The sequence below is a fragment of the Rhinopithecus roxellana genome, chromosome 14 (assembly GCF_007565055.1).
Source record: "Rhinopithecus roxellana isolate Shanxi Qingling chromosome 14, ASM756505v1, whole genome shotgun sequence".
Lineage (NCBI taxonomy): Eukaryota > Metazoa > Chordata > Mammalia > Primates > Cercopithecidae > Rhinopithecus > Rhinopithecus roxellana.
The window spans coordinates 126,865,215-126,885,619 of NC_044562.1; the positions used below are offsets into that span (position 1 = coordinate 126,865,215).

The following is a 20,405-nucleotide window of genomic DNA, read 5'->3' on the forward strand; positions in this document are numbered from 1 at the left end:
AGAAGAAAATAAAAAACATAAGAAGACAAACTGCCTGTAATCCCAGCACTTTGGGAGGCCGAGACGGGCGGATCACGAGGTCAGGAGATCGAGACCATCCTGGCTAACACGGTGAAACCCCGTCTCTACTAAAAAATACAAAAAACTAGCCGGGCGTGGTGGTGGGCACCTGTAGTCCCAGCTGCTCGGGAGGCTGAGGCAGGAGAATGGCGTGAACCCGGGAGGCGGAGCTTGCAGTGAGCTGAGGTCCGGCCACTGCACTCCAGCCTGGGCGACAGAGCGAGACTCCGTCTCAAAAAAAAAAAAAAGAAGACAAACTATTCCAGGCCGGGTGCAGTGGCTCACGCCTGTAATCCCAGCACTTTGGGGGGCCGAGGCGGGTGGATCACCTGAGGTCAGGAGTTCAAGACCAGCCTGGCCAACATGGTGAAACCCCATCTCTACTAAAAGTACAAAAATTATTCAGGTGTGGTGGCAGTCACCCGTAATCCCAGCTATTTGGGAGGCTGAGACAGGAGAATCACTTGAGCCGGAAAGGTGGAGGTCACAGTGAGCCAAGATCGTGCCATTGCACTCCAGCTGAGCAACAAGAGCAATACTCCATCCAAAAAAAAAAAAAGACAAGGTATTCTGGATTATAGGGTACCTGATGAATGGCAATAACAGTCTAATGCAGTGCATGATCACAGATAGGATTGTGTATTGGAAAAAATTGCTATCAAGGACATTATTGGGACAATTGGTGAAATTGGAAGAACTGTAGATCAGATTATGGTACTGTATGAATTTCTATTTCCTATATTTCCTGAAATTAACAACTATATTGTGATTGTACAAGACAATGACTTTGTGATGAGGAAATACACATGGAAATATTTATAAATGGATAAAAGGCATCATGTCTACAAGGTACTTTCTAGATGCAGAAAAGAAATAGGAAGGAATCAATATAGCAGATGTGGCAAAATGTTAACAATTTGTGAATCTTAGGAAAGGGTTTGTGGGATTCTTTATACTATCCTTTTTGTTTTTTGATACATAATATTTTATGTATTTACGGGACACGTGATATTTTGTTACAAGTGTAGAAAGTATAGTGATTGTGTCAGGGTATTTGAGGCATCCATCAGCTTGAGTATTTATCATTTCTTTTTTCTCTCTCTCTCTCTTTTTTTTTTTTTTTTCTGAGATGGAGTCTTACTCACTCTGTCTTCCAGGCTGGGGTGTAGTGGCATAATCTCCAATCACTGCATCCTCCACCTTCCAGATTCAAGTGATTCTCCCATCTCAGCCTCGCAAGTAGCTGGGATTACAGGTGTGCACCACCATGCCCGGCTAATTTTTGTATTTTTAGTGGAGACGGGGGTTTCACCCTGTTGGCCAGGCTGGTCTCGAACTCCTGACCTCTAGTGATCCACCCCCCTCTGCCTCCCAAAGTGCTGGGATTACAGAAGTGAGCCACCATGCCCAGCCTATCATTTCTATGTGTTAGTAACAGTTCGTGTTCTTTCTTCTAGCTACTTTGAAATATTCAATACATTGTTGTTAACTATAGTCACCCTACCCTGCTGTTAAAAAAAATAGAACTTATACCTTTTATTTAACTATATATTTTGTCTAACTGTATATCTGTACCCATTGACCAACCTCTCTTCATCCCCTCTCCCACCTACCCCCATCCCAGCCTCTGGTATCTATCATTTTATTCTCTACCATTATGACATCCATATTTTTAGCTCCCACGTATGAGTGAGAACATGCAATATTTGTCTTTGTGTGCATGGGTTATTTCACTTAACGTGACTTCTAGTTCTGTCCACGTTGCTACAAATGACATTATTTCATTCTTTTTTATGGCCAAATAGTATTTCATTGTGTATACATACCATAATCCATTCATCCATTGGTATAAGTTTGAAATTATTTCCAAATAAAAAGTTTAGAAAACAGATGGGAAAAAACTATGAAGTTAAAATGTTGATCTGGGTACCACCTAAAAATCATACCATAATTCTGAAAATACTGATTTTGATCACTATACCCCTACTTCCAAATATCAAGAAGGATTTTAGAGAAGGGGCAGGTAGAGCCAAGATTGCTTGGGGGCTCAGAGAGGGTGGTCATTGTCCCAGCCCTGGGAAGGGTTCACTGGCCCAGTTGAAGATTGAGACAGGAACCTGCAGTGGCTGCAGTAGAACCAGGTCACCTGAGGTGGAAGGCAGCCTCAAACCATCATTTCATGCTCCTTCTAAAACCTAATAAGCTTCCACTGATTGCTTTTCTTTCCCCTTACTATTCCACATATCAACCTCGTAACCATATTCAAACGCATACCCACGTGGCTCTAAGGAGGGAGAAAGCAGTACTATTACAAGAGTGTAGGGAAAGGGAGGCTTAAGTATAGTTCAAGGCTTACATTTCTCATTATCTTATGTTCATAAGTCATTGACTAACAATGGAAATAACGTATTTAGTTTGCATTTGGAATTATGCTTTCATGACTTTATGTCAGATTCCTTTCTGTGGCCTAAACAAATATTAGTCTGTGAGTCTGTGACAGGCCTTAATGAAGTGGATTAAGGCATTTCTCCCATTTACATTTTCATAGAATGAAATAAACATTGTAGTCTTTTTAGGGAACACTGTCACATCAAGCCGTGATTTGATTTTCTACCTGTTCGGAATATCAAGTTCTGCACTTCTTGAAGTTGTCATGTATTTTAGTGAGCAAGTCAGTAAGACAGAAGTCATCCCTGCAATATTTGTAATAGTATGGCATGAACTTGTCAAAGGTACTTCTAAAAGATTGTTTTGGATCCCGAGGAGATATATTTAGGAACTGTATGGAATAAGTTGTCACATAATACAACATTGCATTGATTTATTTGTGTTATTTTTGTATCTTACTGCAGGCAGAGAATTCAGCATTGGCTCTGGAGAATGAAAATCAAAGGGAACAATATGAGCGATGTCTTGATGAGGTAAGGGGGATGGAGAGACTCCTGATCCAAGGCTGGACTAGTTAGGGTTCCCTTAATCTGATCTCAATACATGTGTGTGCCACCAGTCTCCACAAAACATCAGCATGTTCTCCTCCAAAGAAATGTAGTAAACATGTAGCCATTGAAAAGGAAGGGTGTGTGTATGAGGGTGTGTGTGTGTGTGTCTGTCTGTCTGCCTCCCTCCCTCCCTAATTCCTTATACAGGCATCTGTGTATTCCTTTTGGTTATTGTTTCATATTCTTGGGCCACAGTTCACTGTATGATAAATTCTTTCTGTCCAGTAAGTGTGATCCCTTCCAATGAATGAGAAAAATCACCTCGGGGCATGCTGCATCTCCAATTGGATACCATTTCTGAAAAAGCAAATCCTTGATAGAGTGGGTGGGGATGATGTTCACAGTTGGCAGCCAGAGGGAAAAAAATCAGTAGGTTCAGAACAAGCCAAGAAGAGAAAGAGAAGTGAGGAAGAAAATTGGAGCAGAATGGAAGAAGACGGGGCTATACGCATAAGTAAACTGGATAAATATTATGTGATGATAATGAAGAGATGATGGCAAAGATGGTAGGCATTTGAGAGTTTCTGGGAGGCGAGGGGAAAATGGGCAGGTGCTCAGAGCCCACGTCCTCCCCCGCTGTCACCTCACACCATCAGGGCCCACACCAATCACACATGCATTGGGTCTCTCCCTGCCGTGATTGGCCGTTCGCTCCCTGACAAGTTCTCAGCTAGGTAGGACCTGTCAGTGATTGGAGTTGTTATTTAAATGAGATCACTTCATTAGTCATCTGTCCAGCACCGTAAAACTTTATTGTGTTCTGGGTGATTCAGTTTGAGATTTGTTACAATGTACCTGATGCAGATTTTCTTCGAAAGAAAAGAAAAAATGCATTCCGTCTGGTTCCAGTACCTTTCCAGTGGGAACTGCCAGTATATCGTCAGTCTTTTCTCCCTACGATCCATGAGGGAAATCTCTTCTAACTCCTCTTGATATTTCTTACCCTCTCCATCCCCCTCTCCTCCCATGTACTGTCCCATAAGTCAATGGGGGGATCTGTAAGGAACACATGCTCAACTCCCAGCAGTGACGCCATATATAACTCTTTTTCCCTTCAAACTGGAAGCAGTCTCTCTCCTCTTAAGATCCAGTAGTCCTTGGCGTCTCCCTGCACCAGTGGTTTTTAAAATATGATCCCTGGACCAGCAGCATCAGCCTCCCCCGGGGCCTCATTAGGAATGCAGATTCTCAGGACCCACGACACACCTACAGAATCAGAGACTCTGGGGTGGGGCTCAGCGATCTATGTATCCACAAGCTCTCCCCATGATGCTGACGCACTTGACAGCTTGAGACACTGTCATCATCATACCACTTTGTATCGGTTACTTATACGTGGTTGAAGAACTCTCAAAATGTTCCCAGAAAACTGTTTAATATTAGATATATTAATTGTTTAATATTCCCAACCACATACGTTAGTTACTCAAGCAAAATGGTATTTGCAAGTCTCTGCCCTGTCAGGACCTTAAAAGACCAGAATAATCTTGACAATGTCCAAATTTAAAAGAAACACTAAAGTTAGTTGACTGTGACATGGCTCAGAGTCTAGTGAGGCCCATTCAGCAGCCCTCACTGCTCCCCAGGCTCGTGGTCCAGTCACTTTAGGGCAAAAGAGACCAAATAGATCCAAGGATATTAAAAGGAACATACAGTACCTTTGGGTCATATATATTGATTAGCAAAGTTTCACTTTAACCTCCTGCACAGAAATTTCTGCTGAGATTTTATCTGCATTCAGAAGTCAGATTTATGTGACTCACACCACAGAAACTTTGTCCCAGTTCTTCCACAGGTCAACACTCCCCATCAATCAAAGCACTCACATTTCTTTATGGAAACTCACAGTCTATTTTCTGTGTGTTTCCCATGCCTGCATTCTGTAGGTTTCATCAGAATGTGTGGGACAAAAATATAAGTTATCCACAAAATCAGTTCATATAAAGTTTCCACTGAAGACAGACTTTTTAGACGACAGACTTTTTTTCCTCTGTTCTTAGTTGCAAAAATTAACTGTTGCCAAAGAGGTGATTTGCAGCAAAGAACTGCCTCTGCGCAATACACATGTTTTGTATTCATGAATACTGACCCCTGATTACACGTGCAGGTTGTTTTATGACTAATTGCATGAGGGTAGATAATCCATTTCCACACATGGTAAGAGAACACTCTCAACGGGGTAGTTAAATGTAGTAATAATGCCAACTGGAAATTCTTTTCAAGGCTTTTTATACTCATTAAACAAACTAACAAGGTAAGGCCTCATGTAAGTGTTTTCCTTGCTAGTGGGTGTCATCAGACATACACAGGTGGATAAAATGTAAACTTAAGATGTTTTTCAGACAGGCACAGTAGCTTATGCCTATAATCCTATGACTTTGGGAGGCTGAGGCAGGAGGATTACTTGAGCCCAGAAGTTTAAGACCTCAGTCTGGGCAACACAGGGAGACTCTTGTTTCTACAAAATAAAAAAATAAATAAAATCATAAAACCTAGGCGAGTGTAGTGGCCTGTGCCTGTAGACACAGCTACTTGGGAGGCTGAGGTAGTAGGATAGCTTGGGCCCAGGAGGTCCAGGCTGCAGTGAGCCATAATCCTGCCACTGCATTCCAGCCTGGGTAACAGAGTAAAACCCCATCTCAAATAAATAAATAAAATATTCTTCAATCCTTTTTGCACTGATTGTTATTTTCTGGGAAATGAGGAACATTTTGAGGATTTGGGGAAAACACTTGAGAATCTGTTTTCCAATAAAAGAGCCCATTTATTCAGAAGGTAACAGACTCACATTCCTAGATACACACATATATACCCTGGCTTGCTAAGGCATGCACATTCACAAGTGCACACACCCACAAATGCATGTGCACACACCTGTATACAAACAGGTGTGCATGCATACACTTCATCATCACCGCTACTGCTCCCTATCTCACCTCCCTGCCTTGCAGTACGAACGGAAAACCAAGGGATTAATCTTAGAGTTCGGAGGTTTGCATGTTACAATCAAGCTTCTTAGTCTAGCTGTTTGACAGACACTTACTGGCAGGCAATGACTTGCTATTTATTCACAGTATTGCCTTGGCCACAGTTTCTTTCATACCTGCTATTCCCTTGTAAAGAAGTAAAATAACATCCAAAACCACTGCGTTGCACTTGGATGGATTTGGTTGTATCCTGAAAACCTTTACCGGCTGTCAGCCTCCCCCAGGTCCTGAGAGCTCATGGCACTCACAGGCTGGAAGGAGAAGTGCAAGGGATGGACAGTCACAGAGTAGGGAGGTACGAGAAAGTCACAGAGCAAATGAGCTGCACTGTGGACTTTGGAAACACAGAATGCAGTCACCAGAGGGCGGGAGGAGCAGTAGGTAGGCGAGCAGAGGCGAGGGCAGAATTGGAAAGGGTGTCTTTCAGCAGAAGGAGCTGCAGCAAGTGAGGTCTCAGATCCAGAACAGCAAGTGCTTCTCCTCCGTACCTGCTTGGTGGACTTACCTGAGGACCTTTAAAAATACTGCTGGCTGTGTCACACCTCAGAGATTCCCATCTGACTCTGCTCTTGGGCGGAGCCTGGGCTTTCTGGTTTTTTAAAGCACCACAGGAGATTATAACATTCATCTGGGGTTGAGAACCACTACAATTAGATTATCTGAATGCTGTGCTTTAGAAAGCATTTTCAGAAATTTTCAGTAGAAGGATAAAAGCTCCCGCCACCAAGTTTAGATACAGTAATAGAAGAGCACAGACCCATGTGGAAGTTTTAAATTACTTCTGACTCCACAACAAAGTCTGAGATGATATAAAGCTACAAGCAATAAAATAAAATAAAATAAAATAAAATAAAAATAAAATAGACCATATCCCAGTGTTTCTCAAGGTGTGTTCCTGGGAGCCCTTGCATCAGAAAGATATGTGGTGGTTGCTAAAATTGCATATCCTTAGACCTCATTCAGACCTTCCCAATCAGTATGCAGGGACAGGAAATTGGCAATTTTCACAAACATTCCAGGAGGCTTCTGCAGGAAAAGTTGGAGAAACTGTTGTTTCCTCTTCAATCAGAACTGGGCCCCTACAGTCAGTGACGATGGTAGAGTTGAGTTATTTTCCAACCTCTACACTTCAGAGCGCAAGGACGTTGAAAACTAGACCTTTGGAGGTAGTTCAGAAATGGACAAAAAAAAGAATTTTAAGTAAGGGTAGAAGTAGGTTGCTGAGACTATTTCTCACCTGTCTCCCTGAACCACATGCTACTTTCGTAGCCTGGATTGTAGAATCATTCCCAGGACATTCTCAGGCATATCCCACAGCTGGGCCCTACGTCATCTTTAAAATCAAGGTTTTGGCTGGGCATGGTGGCTCACGCTTGTAATCCCAGCACTTTGGGAGGCCAAGGCAGGTGGATCGCAAGGTCAGGAGTGCGAGACCAGCCTAGCCAACATAGTGAAACCTTGTCTCTACTGAAAATACAAAACATTAGCCAGGCATGGTGGTGGGAGCCTGTAGACCCAGCTAATTAGGAGACTGAAGCAGGAGAATCGCTTGAACTCAGGAGGTAGAGGTTGCAATAAGCTGAGATTGTGCCATTGCACTCCAGCCTGGGTGACAGAACAAGACTCTGTCTCAAAAAAAAAAAAAAAAAAAAAAAAAAAAAAAAAAAAAAAAAAAAAAAAACAAGGTCTTGAAAGATAGAAATGGAAGACGATCCTACTTGTCACCTTCATATGTTCAAAATACTCATTTCTTGGAAATTACAGATGATCTACTCCTTGTTTGCCCCAGATTCTATCACCTTGGAGGCAGTCCCTGCATTTCTTCTCTCATTATTTCTGCAGGACCCAGCAGATTCCTGGCCCACACTAGGTGCCTAATGCATATTTGTTGAATGACTAAATGAATGAATGGAGAGTATCAGCAGGAAATTCATTTCCAAATTAGTGTTTCCCCAAATCCCACATACATATTTAGACTAATTTCTTCAGTTATCTCTTCAGAGATGAGCACTCATTTATTATGCACTAACCCAAATGATAATCCAAAGATTAATCAGCTGAAAAAAATAGTAGACCTACTTCAAATACTCTGCTTTGAATTAGAAGAAGAGAACTTCATGGGCTTTGGATGAGGAAGACTAGGGTTCACTGTTCACCCTTTTCCACTGTCATATGGGGCTGTGTATTTACCTCTTTGAGCTTCTTTCTTGTTTCTATCTTACAGGAGTGTTTTACAAAATAAATGAATAATACAGATGCTTATTGACTTGCATTTATACACGTATATTATGTGGACACACACACAAACACACACACATATACATGCGCCTCATGTCCTTACAAGTAAAATCCCTTATTCTTAAAGCATTTTTTCTTAACTGCTTACCTGAACATGGATTATATTTTCCAAAGTTCGACTGGCCTGATTCACATTTAGGGGTGACTGGTTTATATCAAGTCCTGCCCTAGATGGTTTCACTGATTATGTCTATCATCTCATGCCTTTTTCACACCTTTAGAGGTAGGCAGCTCCCCTATTTTATGGATGAGAAAAGTCAGGTTTCTCTCCCATCCCCTGTGCATGTCAGTGTGTGAAGTTAACACAGGCACTGTTTTAACCCAAGTCCATGTTCTCCATGCTTTCTCCTAGCTGCCTCAGTGCAATCAACCAAGCTCAGAAGCATAGAACACCTCTCCAAAGCACATTTTCAAAAACACGTGCTTTTCCTGATTAGATTTTTCAGTTCCTTTGTTGACACGACAGTGGCTTTGCATGGTGAAATAGCTCATGAAGGTATGAAAGCAAGCCCACTAACCAGGAGAGGACTGTCAAAGCATAGAGCCATTGGAGATCCTCACTCCCCACACCCACAAACCTGAAGCTTCTCCACCCTCCACCCCAGCCCTTGGCTGAGAATTCTGTCTGTGAATAAACTTCTTGGTGTGCCTTCTTACTCAGCTTCAAGGACTGTTTTGCAATAAAATAATAGACAACCTCACAGCCCCAGCTTTTCCTCCCTCTGCGCGCCCACTTCCAGGAGAGTGCATGGAGGAATCACGAGCCCTGGAAGTTTTTCAGGGAAGAAGAGCAGAGTTTTGTGTGAGTAGAAGATCAGCCATGTGTTAGAGGAGCCAGATTGTCTGAGAGAATTCTTACTGAGAAGGAAACACGAGATGTACTCAGGCGTTCTCCCTGTCATACCTGTTTCACCTGCAGCCCTGCTCCATCTCCTAGGAGCAAAGGGGAGCGGCCTCCAAGGACTGCCTAAGGGAGGCTATACTACAAGCTAGTGGCTTAAGGACTGCCAGCTTTGCTTTTCCAGTGTGCTTCAAGTCCCTTGCAGCCTAACCCAGCTGCTGCCCTTTCTCTGGAAAGGAAAGCTGGCAGATGACATTGGAAGTGATTTGTTCTCACTAGCTGGGCCTATAGGTGTGTGATTATTTGCAACCCAAATGCTTAGGGCATAATGCTGGATTGAGAGCAGGGGCACATTCCAGGCATTATCTTTTCAACCTAGTAGAGGTTGCAGGCACAAGCTCCAAGCAACTGTCCTATTTATGCATCAGGGAAGTTAGCCGTTAAAAGCAATAACAAAACCTCAGACACTGTCATTATAGACAATATGGAGGAAAGCATCTGTATCATCTGCCTGCTCTTTTTTGAAGAACCGGCGAGTCCTTCTGGGTAACATAACCTCCTGTCAGTAGGTAAAGAAATAAGGCATTCATGTATCTTTGTTCAGTTTTCAAGTGGAGCAAACAATTTTCCCAAGTACATGCCAGAAGAAACTGTGCTAGATATAGAGTCTCTAAGCCTGTAGGGCAACTGCTTGAATTGCGAGATATAACGTATTTCCTCCTGTGGGCTGTTAGAGTTAGGATATTAGTCCGTGTCTCCTGATAAATCATGGATAGAGCTATTTTATGTGACCACTGTTACCAGAATGGTTTCAGTGAGAGACCAGTTGGGAGAAAGAAAAGAAAATATTGATATTGGGCAGTTTTATGAGAATGTAAATCAAATCCAAAGTTTGAGATCCAAAAGAAGTAAATTATTTATGGCATGAATTAACTTTGATACCTTGTTCCTGATTCAACCTGCATGAATAGTTCAATTCTTCTGTTTTGTTTTGTTTTGTTTTATTTGCCAACAATAAAATAGATGATATGTAGTTTGACTTTGAATTCTCAGTTACTTATGAATTGGAATGAATGCTGGAAAACTGACGTTCACTATTATGCTATTGGTCAATTTGCTTGGGTTGGATAACATTTGTCACTGTTGTGGTCACATACAAATAAAGTGATAAAGGAACATGGGGCCTCAGTTAATGAAAGTATAGGTTACTTTGGTCTGTGGTAGTTCTGTAAGTTGTGCTTCACTCAAAAAAAATCAAAAATACCTAAGAATACGTTTTCTTTAAAATCATGGTTTCAATGAAGAGCCTTTCTTTTTACTTAATGTCTGCAATGTAACTTTGAAAAGACTTTTTCTGATGGGAAAAAAAAATCCTTCTTGTGCATATAATTTAACGAATCAATTACAGATAATCTGATTTTAGTCATTTCCTGCTAGTGGTGTGATTGCTTTCTAACCAAAAGTTGACGACAGCCTGTGTTTTAATTTTCGATGAGACTTACTGGTAGCCAGCTGTCATGAAAGATGTACTATTTGTCATTATTGAGTCAAAAAACAATTAAGCTCCATGGAAACGCTCTTACCATAATCTGTTCCCCTATACTAGATAGAGAAAGAAGCACAAATAGTTGAGCATCACCAAAAATAAATGTGTTACCAAGAGAGAAATAACACGAAAGTGTCCCTCAGTCTCCAGTTGAATGTAAGAATTACCATGATGATTAGGTGTTTGTCACACTGTGTTATAATTGTGTTTTTGCCAACTCGCTGCCAGATATGAGTCTTTGAAGTCAAGGACCATGGCCCAATCAGCTAGCTTTGCAAGTAGATACTCAGAAAATTTATACTGGATAAGTGAAGGAAGAAACGAATGAACCAGAGTGCCTTATATCTAGGATATTTAAGTATTTGGATTTAGTCTTTCATGCTGTCAGTTTCAGTTATCACATTAAATGTTTACAGTTTATGTATTAGCTGAAACATACCACCCACTTCACCTGTCCACCTTAATTTTATCAATGGTAACCATGTAGCTACATAGCTTCAAGGTAATAGTGAAGTTTAGTAGGTGATTCTATGCAAAGTGTTTTGAAATATGCAGATGAAAAAGAAATCTTAGCACAAATACATACAGTAATAATGAATGGTTACCTGGAGAAAATGCCAGATACTTGAAACACCAGGAACATGTTACTGGTTTTACCTGTGGTCCTTAGCTGGAATTGTGTTATATGCCCGCTCCTGAACCAGTCACTGGAATTGCTAAGATTGGCTTCGATTAATCAAGATTCACTGCATTGGGCTGAGGAGGGATTTAGGTTCTTCTGCTGTCCCAAGCTGCCTGATACTTGAAGAAAATGAGGTCTCTGAAAATATTACTAAGAATTATGTTTGGTTGTTTACTGGAAGAAACTCAAAATAACAGTGACTACCTTATTTCCCTCACATCAATGTTCAATAGACAGTACAGCTCCATAACATCCTCAGGACCAAGCTTGTCCTTTTCTCTGTCCAAATATCCTTAATATGTGACTGTTGTTGTCAGGGTAACTGCTGAAGTTCCAGCCATTGCTGTACTTCCATTCCTCGTCAGGAAGATGATGAAGGGTGAGCCCCCTTCTTCTTTGAGACTTCCTGTAAGCCCAAGAGAATAGTCTGCTTACATCTTATTGGCCAGAATTTTGTCACATGGCAACATTTCACTACAGGAGTAGCTGGGGAATGCAGTTGAATGTGCCCAGCCCCAAAGGATTGGGTTTGTTACTCAGGAAAAAGGAAAAAAATGGATGTTGCAGCAAACAACTACCAGATTTTACTACAGGTAGCAACAAGAAGGTAACATAAGCGAAAACACTGAAGATGAAAGCAGAACGTAGAGGAAACAACGAGTTGTCCCTATTGTTGCATTCAACCTATCTCTATTGCACGTAATATGAAACAGTGAAATAGACAGCAAAGGAATAGGAAGGAGAGGCAAGGGACATTGTAAATCAGTGAAGTGTAGAAACTGTGTGCAGATAATTAGGACTGTGTTTTGCACTATATCATTTTTCAGCCTTCTTGGAGTATATGAAAGGATATCATTTTTCCAAATATGGAAATGTGAAAGTCAAGGTATGAATGATCTTTTAAGTGTAACCATCTTAATTAGCAACAAGGTCACCTTTGGAGAAAGCAAAATATTACCTAGAAGGATAGGCTTATTATGAAAATAATCAGATCTCTGGATGTAGAGGAAAGAGGCAAATGAGGAGCTAATTAGCTACAATAAGCTGCGAGAAACGTATTGGTAAATTAGAGTCAGTGCCTATAAAGTCTCATTATTATAAATGACAAGTTTTTCTTTATTTTTTAAAGGTAGCCAACCAAGTTGTTCAAGCTCTGCTTACTCAAAAGGTAGGTCACTTTCTGGCTTTGTTCTTTTCAAGGCACTTATGTGACTATATTGGAACTCACATTGTTAAGCTAGGAAATTGTGATTGATAGATGCAATACTTTTGTATTTATTCGCTTAGTGAAAATCGTGTGTGTTTTAGATAGCATACGAAGTATCATGAGTGACCAGTAGAATTTGTATAAAAAATCCAAACTCTCCATAAAATAATAGAAAGCCTTTTGAAGATGATTTTCATGTACCCAGATGAGTAGCAAACCCATCATTTTTGTTTAGTAAATACAAACTTTCAGTAAGTTGGTGAATTCTCCCAATTCCTATAAAATGAGTATCTTCTTTTGGACAGCATTAACGCAAGTCTAAAATTCAGCAAGGGATCTTTGAAGTTAGGAAAGTCATTTAATTTCCCTGAGCCCTAGTTCCTCTTCTGTAATGTGGGAAAAACAGTTCCCACCTCCTGGGACTGCTGTGGTGACCCTACCAAAAGAAGCAGGTAGAACAGTTACTGCAGTAGTTTATGGTACATATAAAATAATGGTAACCACTGTACCTGAAATTTCCATACCTATGTGTTTGCTGCCTTGCCATTCTTCCTTCAGACAATATCAGATCACATTATCTAGGCACAGACAGTAAATGCAGGTCAATTTTGCCCAAATTTGGCTGTTTCAGTGAATTTTATAGACTGTTTTCCATCTCTGGCCATGATGCTTTTGAGAAGCTAAATTTTAGTTCCCTCAGATTTTGTCTACTTTGATTTCTGTCTGTGAAATAGAGACTTCTCCCAAAGAAACTTTTAGATCCTGCAGCATATTCAGGATGATGTGACAAATGGCAGCAAAATAATTTATGCCATTTTGATTTTTTTAATTGAAAATAATTGTATTAGGGGTTGACTGCTTCTCATGGAGATATTTAAATATTCTTTAAAATTTATATGATACAGGCATTGTGATACTTTTGCTAGACTTTCTTGCCTACTATTTCTGTCAAAATGTCATGGTTCCTTCTAAAAATAATTTTAACTGCTTCCAGTTTTACACTAACATGCCTAAATAAAGATATTTGAGTACCACTTATGTAGAGTTAAAATTAGGCTCCATTGTGAGCAACAGAGATCCATAATGAGGTGGCTTAAATAAGCTAAAATGTTAGTTCTTTCTCACATATAAACCGACAGGTAGGCAGAACTGGGATGGTAGCTCTGCTCCATAAAGTCCACGGGGTCCCTAGCTTCCATCTCTGTATTTCATGGAATGTGGCCTCATTTTCAAGGTCACTTCACGGTCCAAAAGGACTATGCTAGCTCCAGTCATCACATCCACACATTCTAGCCGTCAGGAAGGGGGAAAAAAAGCTGAGGAATATGAAGAAGATAAAGGGCATACAGCAGCTGTCTTTTAAAGGACACTTCCAAAAGCTTTCATACATTACTTACATACATCTCCTTGAACAGACCTTACTCACACAGCCACACCTAACAAACCCGGCAAAGAAATCTTTGTTCTGGGTGTGTGCCCGGCTGAAATTACTTTGGAAGAAGGTGAGAAATAGATATTGGAGGACAAATTGTAATTGCTGCTGCAACATTTTTGAATGCTTTTTCTTTTTCTAAGGCTTTAATTTCTCCATTGTTTGTCTCCTGCTTGAAACTCTATGATGACTTAGTTACAAACCTAAGGAATGGGGGAGTACTATTGCAGCTCTGTGTACAACTGTTGAAAGACTTCTCATGCCTGCGTTTGTTAATGGTGCCTCAGGAAAGAGAAAAGGAAGCCGTCTGGTACGATAAAAAGAAAAAGGGGCCCTTCAGGTCAGCTGCAAAAAAAAAAAAAAAATAGCTACACAAATCCAAGTAATAACTAGTAAACAGATAAATCTACCTTGGTACAGTTAAGCAGTGAGACACAGAAAGATGTGCTACTGTGAGATAGTATACCTCAGGGACACTATGAGGCAGAAAGAGATGCTGGGGGCTTTTGGAGATTCCAAAAGAATCATGTTCTGCAGAAATGTGTGCCTCCAGTTTTTATGGGAACTGTAAAATTGCTGCAAAAAGACTAAAATTTCTTTTTAATTAAGAGCACAATATAAAATATACAATGCACTCCAAATGCAGATGAGAAAACTAATTCCAAAAAGGAATGTAGGTCGCAAAGATGAAACAGAAAAAAATCTTGAGTGATTTAGCCAAGTCACCAGAAGATCCTTGAGGTGAAATAATAGGCATTACTGTGCAGTTTTAGAATGTGTCATTAGTTATGACACAAAGGCAAATCTACTGTGGCTTCAGCTCTTCACTGGGCAGCCAGAAATACATTTTTCATGGCATATCATGAATTGGCTCAGACAAGCATCCTGAAGTAACAGAGTCTATTGATACTGATAGAAAAAAAAAATTATTTCCATTAACTTATCAGTTTCTGTTCAGTGTACCTAGTCAAGTAATTCAGTTTATCTCAAAAACCTGTAGATTCCCTTAAGCGAATGGACTGTACCCCTTTAGAACAATAATACAAAAGTGATCATATTAAACTGAACTTTCTTCCTTTGATGCCTCCAAATCATGGGTCCAAGTCTACAAGTGTGAGTGAAATCAATAATTCAGGTTAAACTATTGTTATCTGAAATGTATTTTATCTTCATTAAGTCAATTACACTTGGAGAAAATGTAACTCACCTAGGTTCTTCAGTGTTTGGAGTTTGTTTTTTGTTTGTTTGTTTTGTTTTTGCCACTAAGCAAAACACAGAAGAAAGGCATTTTCTCTGCAATTATTTTCATTCATATCAACAGTCTCAGGCTTATCTGCATGTTCTTTGGAGGAACCAGATATTTCGATGGTGTGTTTTCTTTACTGACGTGGAATAAAGCTGGGTATGGTAGAATCCTGCCATTCAGGCAGACCCAGAAAACAATTTTATAGCTTGTAGCTGAGAAAACTCCAAATTCCTGCCTATTTCCCTTGTAAAGGTGCAATTGAACCATCTGTGTCCACTTCTCCAGCAGTGGTCTGTGTGGTATCAGGTGGCTGCTTATATTTAGCAGGCATTTACAAGCCTTCACACCCCACGTGCAGCACTTTTTTTTTATACTTTAAGTTCTAGGGTACATGTGCACAACGTGCAGGTTTGTTACATATCTATACCTGTGCCATGCTGGTGTGTTGCACCCATTAACTCGTCATTTACATTAGGTATATCTCCTAATGCTATCCCTTCCCCTAGTTCAACCATTGTGGAAAACAGTGTGGCGATTCCTCAAGGATCTAGAACTAGAAATACCATTTGACCCAGCAATCCCACTACTGGGGATATACCCAAAGGATTATAAGTCATGCTGCTATAAAGACACATGCACACGTATGTTTATTGTGGCACTATTCACAATAGCAAAGACTTGGAATCAACTCAAATGTCCCTCAATGACAGACTGGATTAAGAAAATGTGGCACATATACACCATGGAATACTATGCAGCCATAAAAAAGGATGAGTTCGTGTCCTTTGTAGGGACATGGATGCAGCTGGAAACCATCATTCTCAGCAAACTATCGCAAGGACAGAAAACCAAAAACGTGCAGCACTTTAAATGCACCAAGTCGTTTTGATCTCAAGGCAGCCCAGTGAGGTAGCACTAAAAAAAATAGTTTGCTCATAGTTTCAACTGCTGGGCAGTGGCAAAGCCCCTGCTTTAATTATGGCTGTTGCACTGTAAACCCCACACTCTGACCCACTCCCTCATTCTTCCTCCACAATCCCATTCAGTCACTTGTTTTTCTCCACCATAGTTCAGTAGGACAGAGAGAGATGCCATGAAAATCAATAGATGGGTTGAAATCCAACCATTAGTTATGATCGCAGGGAATAAAATAAAATGCAGGTTAGCCACAGGACTTCTTAAAACTTCTGGAAGTATTGCTGATCTTCTGTAGCAAGAAGAGCATTTAGAGTTTGATATCTGTGGAGTGAAACTGACTCTATATATTTGGGGTCAGGCCTTCTCAAAATCAGTCTTATTTTTAACTCCCCAATTCCCCAATTTCTAGGATCCTTGGTGAGTATTTAATCCTGAGATCGTCAATGAGCTTTGGTAATGGGCTCTACTGGCTGTAGTTATATGAACTGTTTAGCCATTGCCCTTATTAAAAGGGGTTTAATCTGAAGGCTTTTAGGGTGGAGACTTGCAGTATGTATTTTGCCACAGGACTCACTACTTCCTGTGCTGTCTCCCAGTTCAGTCAGACTTTTATGTCACCTGTCTTGCCTTTTAGGCATTCGATGTTGAAGCCCTGGATCTGTCTGAGATGTAACCAGCCTTTTCCAGAAGTGGCTTTTCATTTTACAAAAGCCTTAGCATTTGGGGCAGAGAGGGATATATCATTGAAAGCCACCAAGAAGGGGTGTGACAAAAGAGGCTGGTGGTTTTGGTGGCCATTAGGCTTCAGGGAGGGAACAAAGTGGCACTCGAAAAGCCATCCCATGAAGCTAGTGAGAGATACAGTCTTTTGAACAAAAGGCCAGTTTTGTGCAGTGCCTTGGTTTACAGATGAGGAAACTGAGAGCTACTCAGAAGCAATCACTTCTTTAAGGTCCTGTGGACGATGAGGACTAGAGCCCAGGTCCACTAAGTCCCAATTCTGTGTATTCCCATGATAGACACTGCCTCTGAAATAGGTATACCACTGTCATGTCATTTTTACATGATAAAATCAGATTTAAATAGTTTTCAATGACACTCCAGTGATCATGTTAGTATATGTCCTGCTTCTAAGCAATCAGCATTTTTAAAAATGTACTTTGGCCTAGAGCTGATAAGGATTTTACTTTTCAGTACGTGAAGTAACTGTGCTCCTATAGGTACTGTATAGCAGTAAGTCCAGAATCATCTTTAGCCCAAGCACAGGGGGAATTTATCAGGATTACAGGGTGTGGATCCTCCAGGGAAATTATGGTTTGGGATCATTAAGATGCAGAGATGCCCGTTAGACCAGTGTATCACCTTGCTCAGCTGTAACTTTTTAAGTCTCTGTTTCCAATTGATAGTAACATGAATAGTGCAAGGAAAATGGATCTGAGTATTTTCTTGAACCCAAACACCACTGTACTTTTTTTTTTTTTCGTGATGTGAAATGTAGTCAAATCTTTGGTATTATTCCTCCATGATAAATATTTATGTTATGTCCCCTTTTTCTTATCCGAAGATACAACCTTGTATTTTCAGTGAGGTTCTTTCTTTTCTTGAGACCTGATACCTGCCAGGAAGTCATAGAAAAAAAAGAAGGGTTGTGAGAGAGGATACATGGTACAGCCTCTCCCTTGAGCCGTGATCCCAGACCGTGGCACCTACCCAGAGGAGAGTTCTTTTGTTTCTAAAGCCTTCCTTGGGGAGGCTGTTCTAGGTCTTGCCTCTGAACTGACAGGGTCAGAGTCGCGGCTCTTGCATCCAGCCTAAATGTATCATGCAATCATGCATTCCTTTATGTCAAGGTGTTCCTGTTGGGAGCACAGAGGAAGCTAAGACAGCCAGCTGCCCCCTCCACCCAGGTACTACAATAGTGGTCAGCGAAACAGTTGTTTCTCTATGTACAATCATTCTGGTTGTGTTTATGTGTGTGTACATGGGTGCACGAGTGTATTTGTTTATAGTTTATTGGGAAGGCAACTGTCTGGCATCAGTTACTGGTGATCCACAGCTTGTCTGAAGAAAATAAGAATATTAAAAACAATGCAAGCGATTCTTTTCTGTCTCCAGATTTTCAGACCAGCTCATTTCTGTTTGTCGATGGCCATCAGGTCAGTGTCACATCCCTAAAGCCTCTGTCTTCCCTGCTGCTGTGTGCTGAGCTGGATGTGCCAACAGTGATGAACAGAGAGTTCCCAGGGTCGATCATTGTGTTCCCACTAACGAACTTTTGCTATACCTTAAGTGATAGTAATGGCCTTTGAAATTTGGGCAGTTGTATAATGACTCTCTATAAAGTACATTGATTTTTTTCTTTCATTCTTTCTTTTTATTTCATTTTTACCCATCTGAAGAACTCTTTCAAGGTCTTCTCAGTTTTGCTGCTAAAAATCATGGTTGCTGTTGCCTTCAGGTCCCCTTTTACTTGCATATCCACACTGTACGCTTCCGTTTCCATATCTCTACATTGCAAATGAGGATGATTGTGTTTTCGCATCCAATAGGTACTATTACTATTTATCTGTCTCACAGTCAAGTTTTATTAATTACTTAATTACTGGTACTAAAAACAATTAGTGTTTGGGAGCAGAGAGTGTTACATACATGCTAAGAACAAAAATCGTGAGACACAGGCAGAGGTTGAATTCTAAATAAAGAAAGCAAGTTTTGCCAGTCATGCTGGCTCATGCCTGTAATCGCAGCACTTTGGGAGGCCAAGGTGGGCAGATCATGAGGTCAGGAGTTCGAGACCAGCCTGGCCAACGTGGTGAAACCCTGTCTCTACTAAAACTACAAAAATTAGCTGGGTGTAGTGGCACACGCCTGTAGTCCCACCTACTCAGGAGGCTGAGGCAGAAGAATCGCCCAAACCCGGGAGGCAGAGGTTGCAGTGGGCTAAGACTGCAGCACTGCCCTCCAGCCTGTACAACAAGAGTGAAACTCTGTCTCAAAATAAAATAAATAAAAATAAAGCAAGTTTCATCTTTTTTTTTTTTTTTCGAGACTGGGTTTTTTTGAGATTTTGTTGCCCAAGCATTCAGCTGGGCGATCTCAGCTCACTGCAATCTTTGCCTCCCGGGTTCAAGTGATTCTTGTGCATCAGCCTCCTGAGTAGCTGGGAGTACAAGCGTGCACACTTGGCTAATTTTTGTATTTTTAGTAAAGATGGAGTTTTGCCATGCTGGCCAGGCTGAAGTTTCACCTTTTAATTTGAGCAGTGAGTGGGTCCCCACAATGGCCTCTGCCAAATGGCATGTGTGCTCAGGAGTATGAAATGTGCACTCCTGATCCTGCCCTGCTGGATCTTGCACTCTTGCATGTCATTCTGAACATGTCATTTCTGTTCTCTGCTCTCCATTTGTGGGCACTGATCAGTTGAAAACACCCTATACATAAGCTTTACCCATTTAACTAAAAAAGGCAAGGAGAGTTGAAACTGCAGTGGGCTATACCTTGGCTTGTTTCTTTGCCCCCTTTAAATAGGATTAATACTACTGTATAAGATGATGCATGCTCATGAAGCCTCAGAGGAGGCTTTACTAGCGAGATCTAGCTTCACCATTAGATTAATACAAGGTTATGGCAGGCCCAGGTACCTCTGTGACTCCTATTTAGGCCCTAGACATCAGAACTGTGACCTGGGCTCTCCCTTGCTTACAGAGCCTTAAGTCCAATAGCTAGCTGTCCACATCAGAATACATAAATCTTTGAAATAGAAGTGTTGAGAAATGCTCTGTATCACACCAATCACTAGAGAATAGAATCTGCAGTCATCATCCCATTTGACAAAATAATTGCAAGCACTTATTAAGCTCCTACTATATGTGGCATTGTGCTAGGTGATGGAATGAAAACAATATAAGAACAATATGCTGGTGTGGTTATTTCAGTATCTTCTTGTGCTTGTCTGGTGAAAAACGTGTTGTGTAATTGACAAGTCTAGAGCACAAACAATAAAATGAATACTGAGTAATATATGATAACCGTCACAAAGGAGGCATTGAGGGTTGATGGGAGTTCAGAAAATGGAGCAGGTATTGAGGGATGCCAGGTAAAAGGTCAGAAAGGTGACAAAGTTTGAACTGGGCTTCAATCAAAGAGCCAAATATGGACCGAAAGAAGAAGGTGGATAAGAAGGAAAAGT

At 40.9% G+C, this 20,405-nt stretch overlaps 1 protein-coding gene across 1 annotated transcript in view; it reads left to right on the forward strand.

Annotated features, from left to right (window-relative positions):
- NCKAP5 (NCK associated protein 5) overlaps positions 1–20,405 on the forward strand; it is a 944,753-nt gene that overhangs the window by 734,415 nt on the left and 189,933 nt on the right. Inside the window, exons 8-9 of the mRNA XM_030917014.1 lie at positions 2,913–2,981; positions 12,543–12,581. Of these exons, the coding sequence (XP_030772874.1) occupies positions 2,913–2,981; positions 12,543–12,581 (108 nt within the window). The remainder of the gene's footprint in view (positions 1–2,912; positions 2,982–12,542; positions 12,582–20,405) is intronic.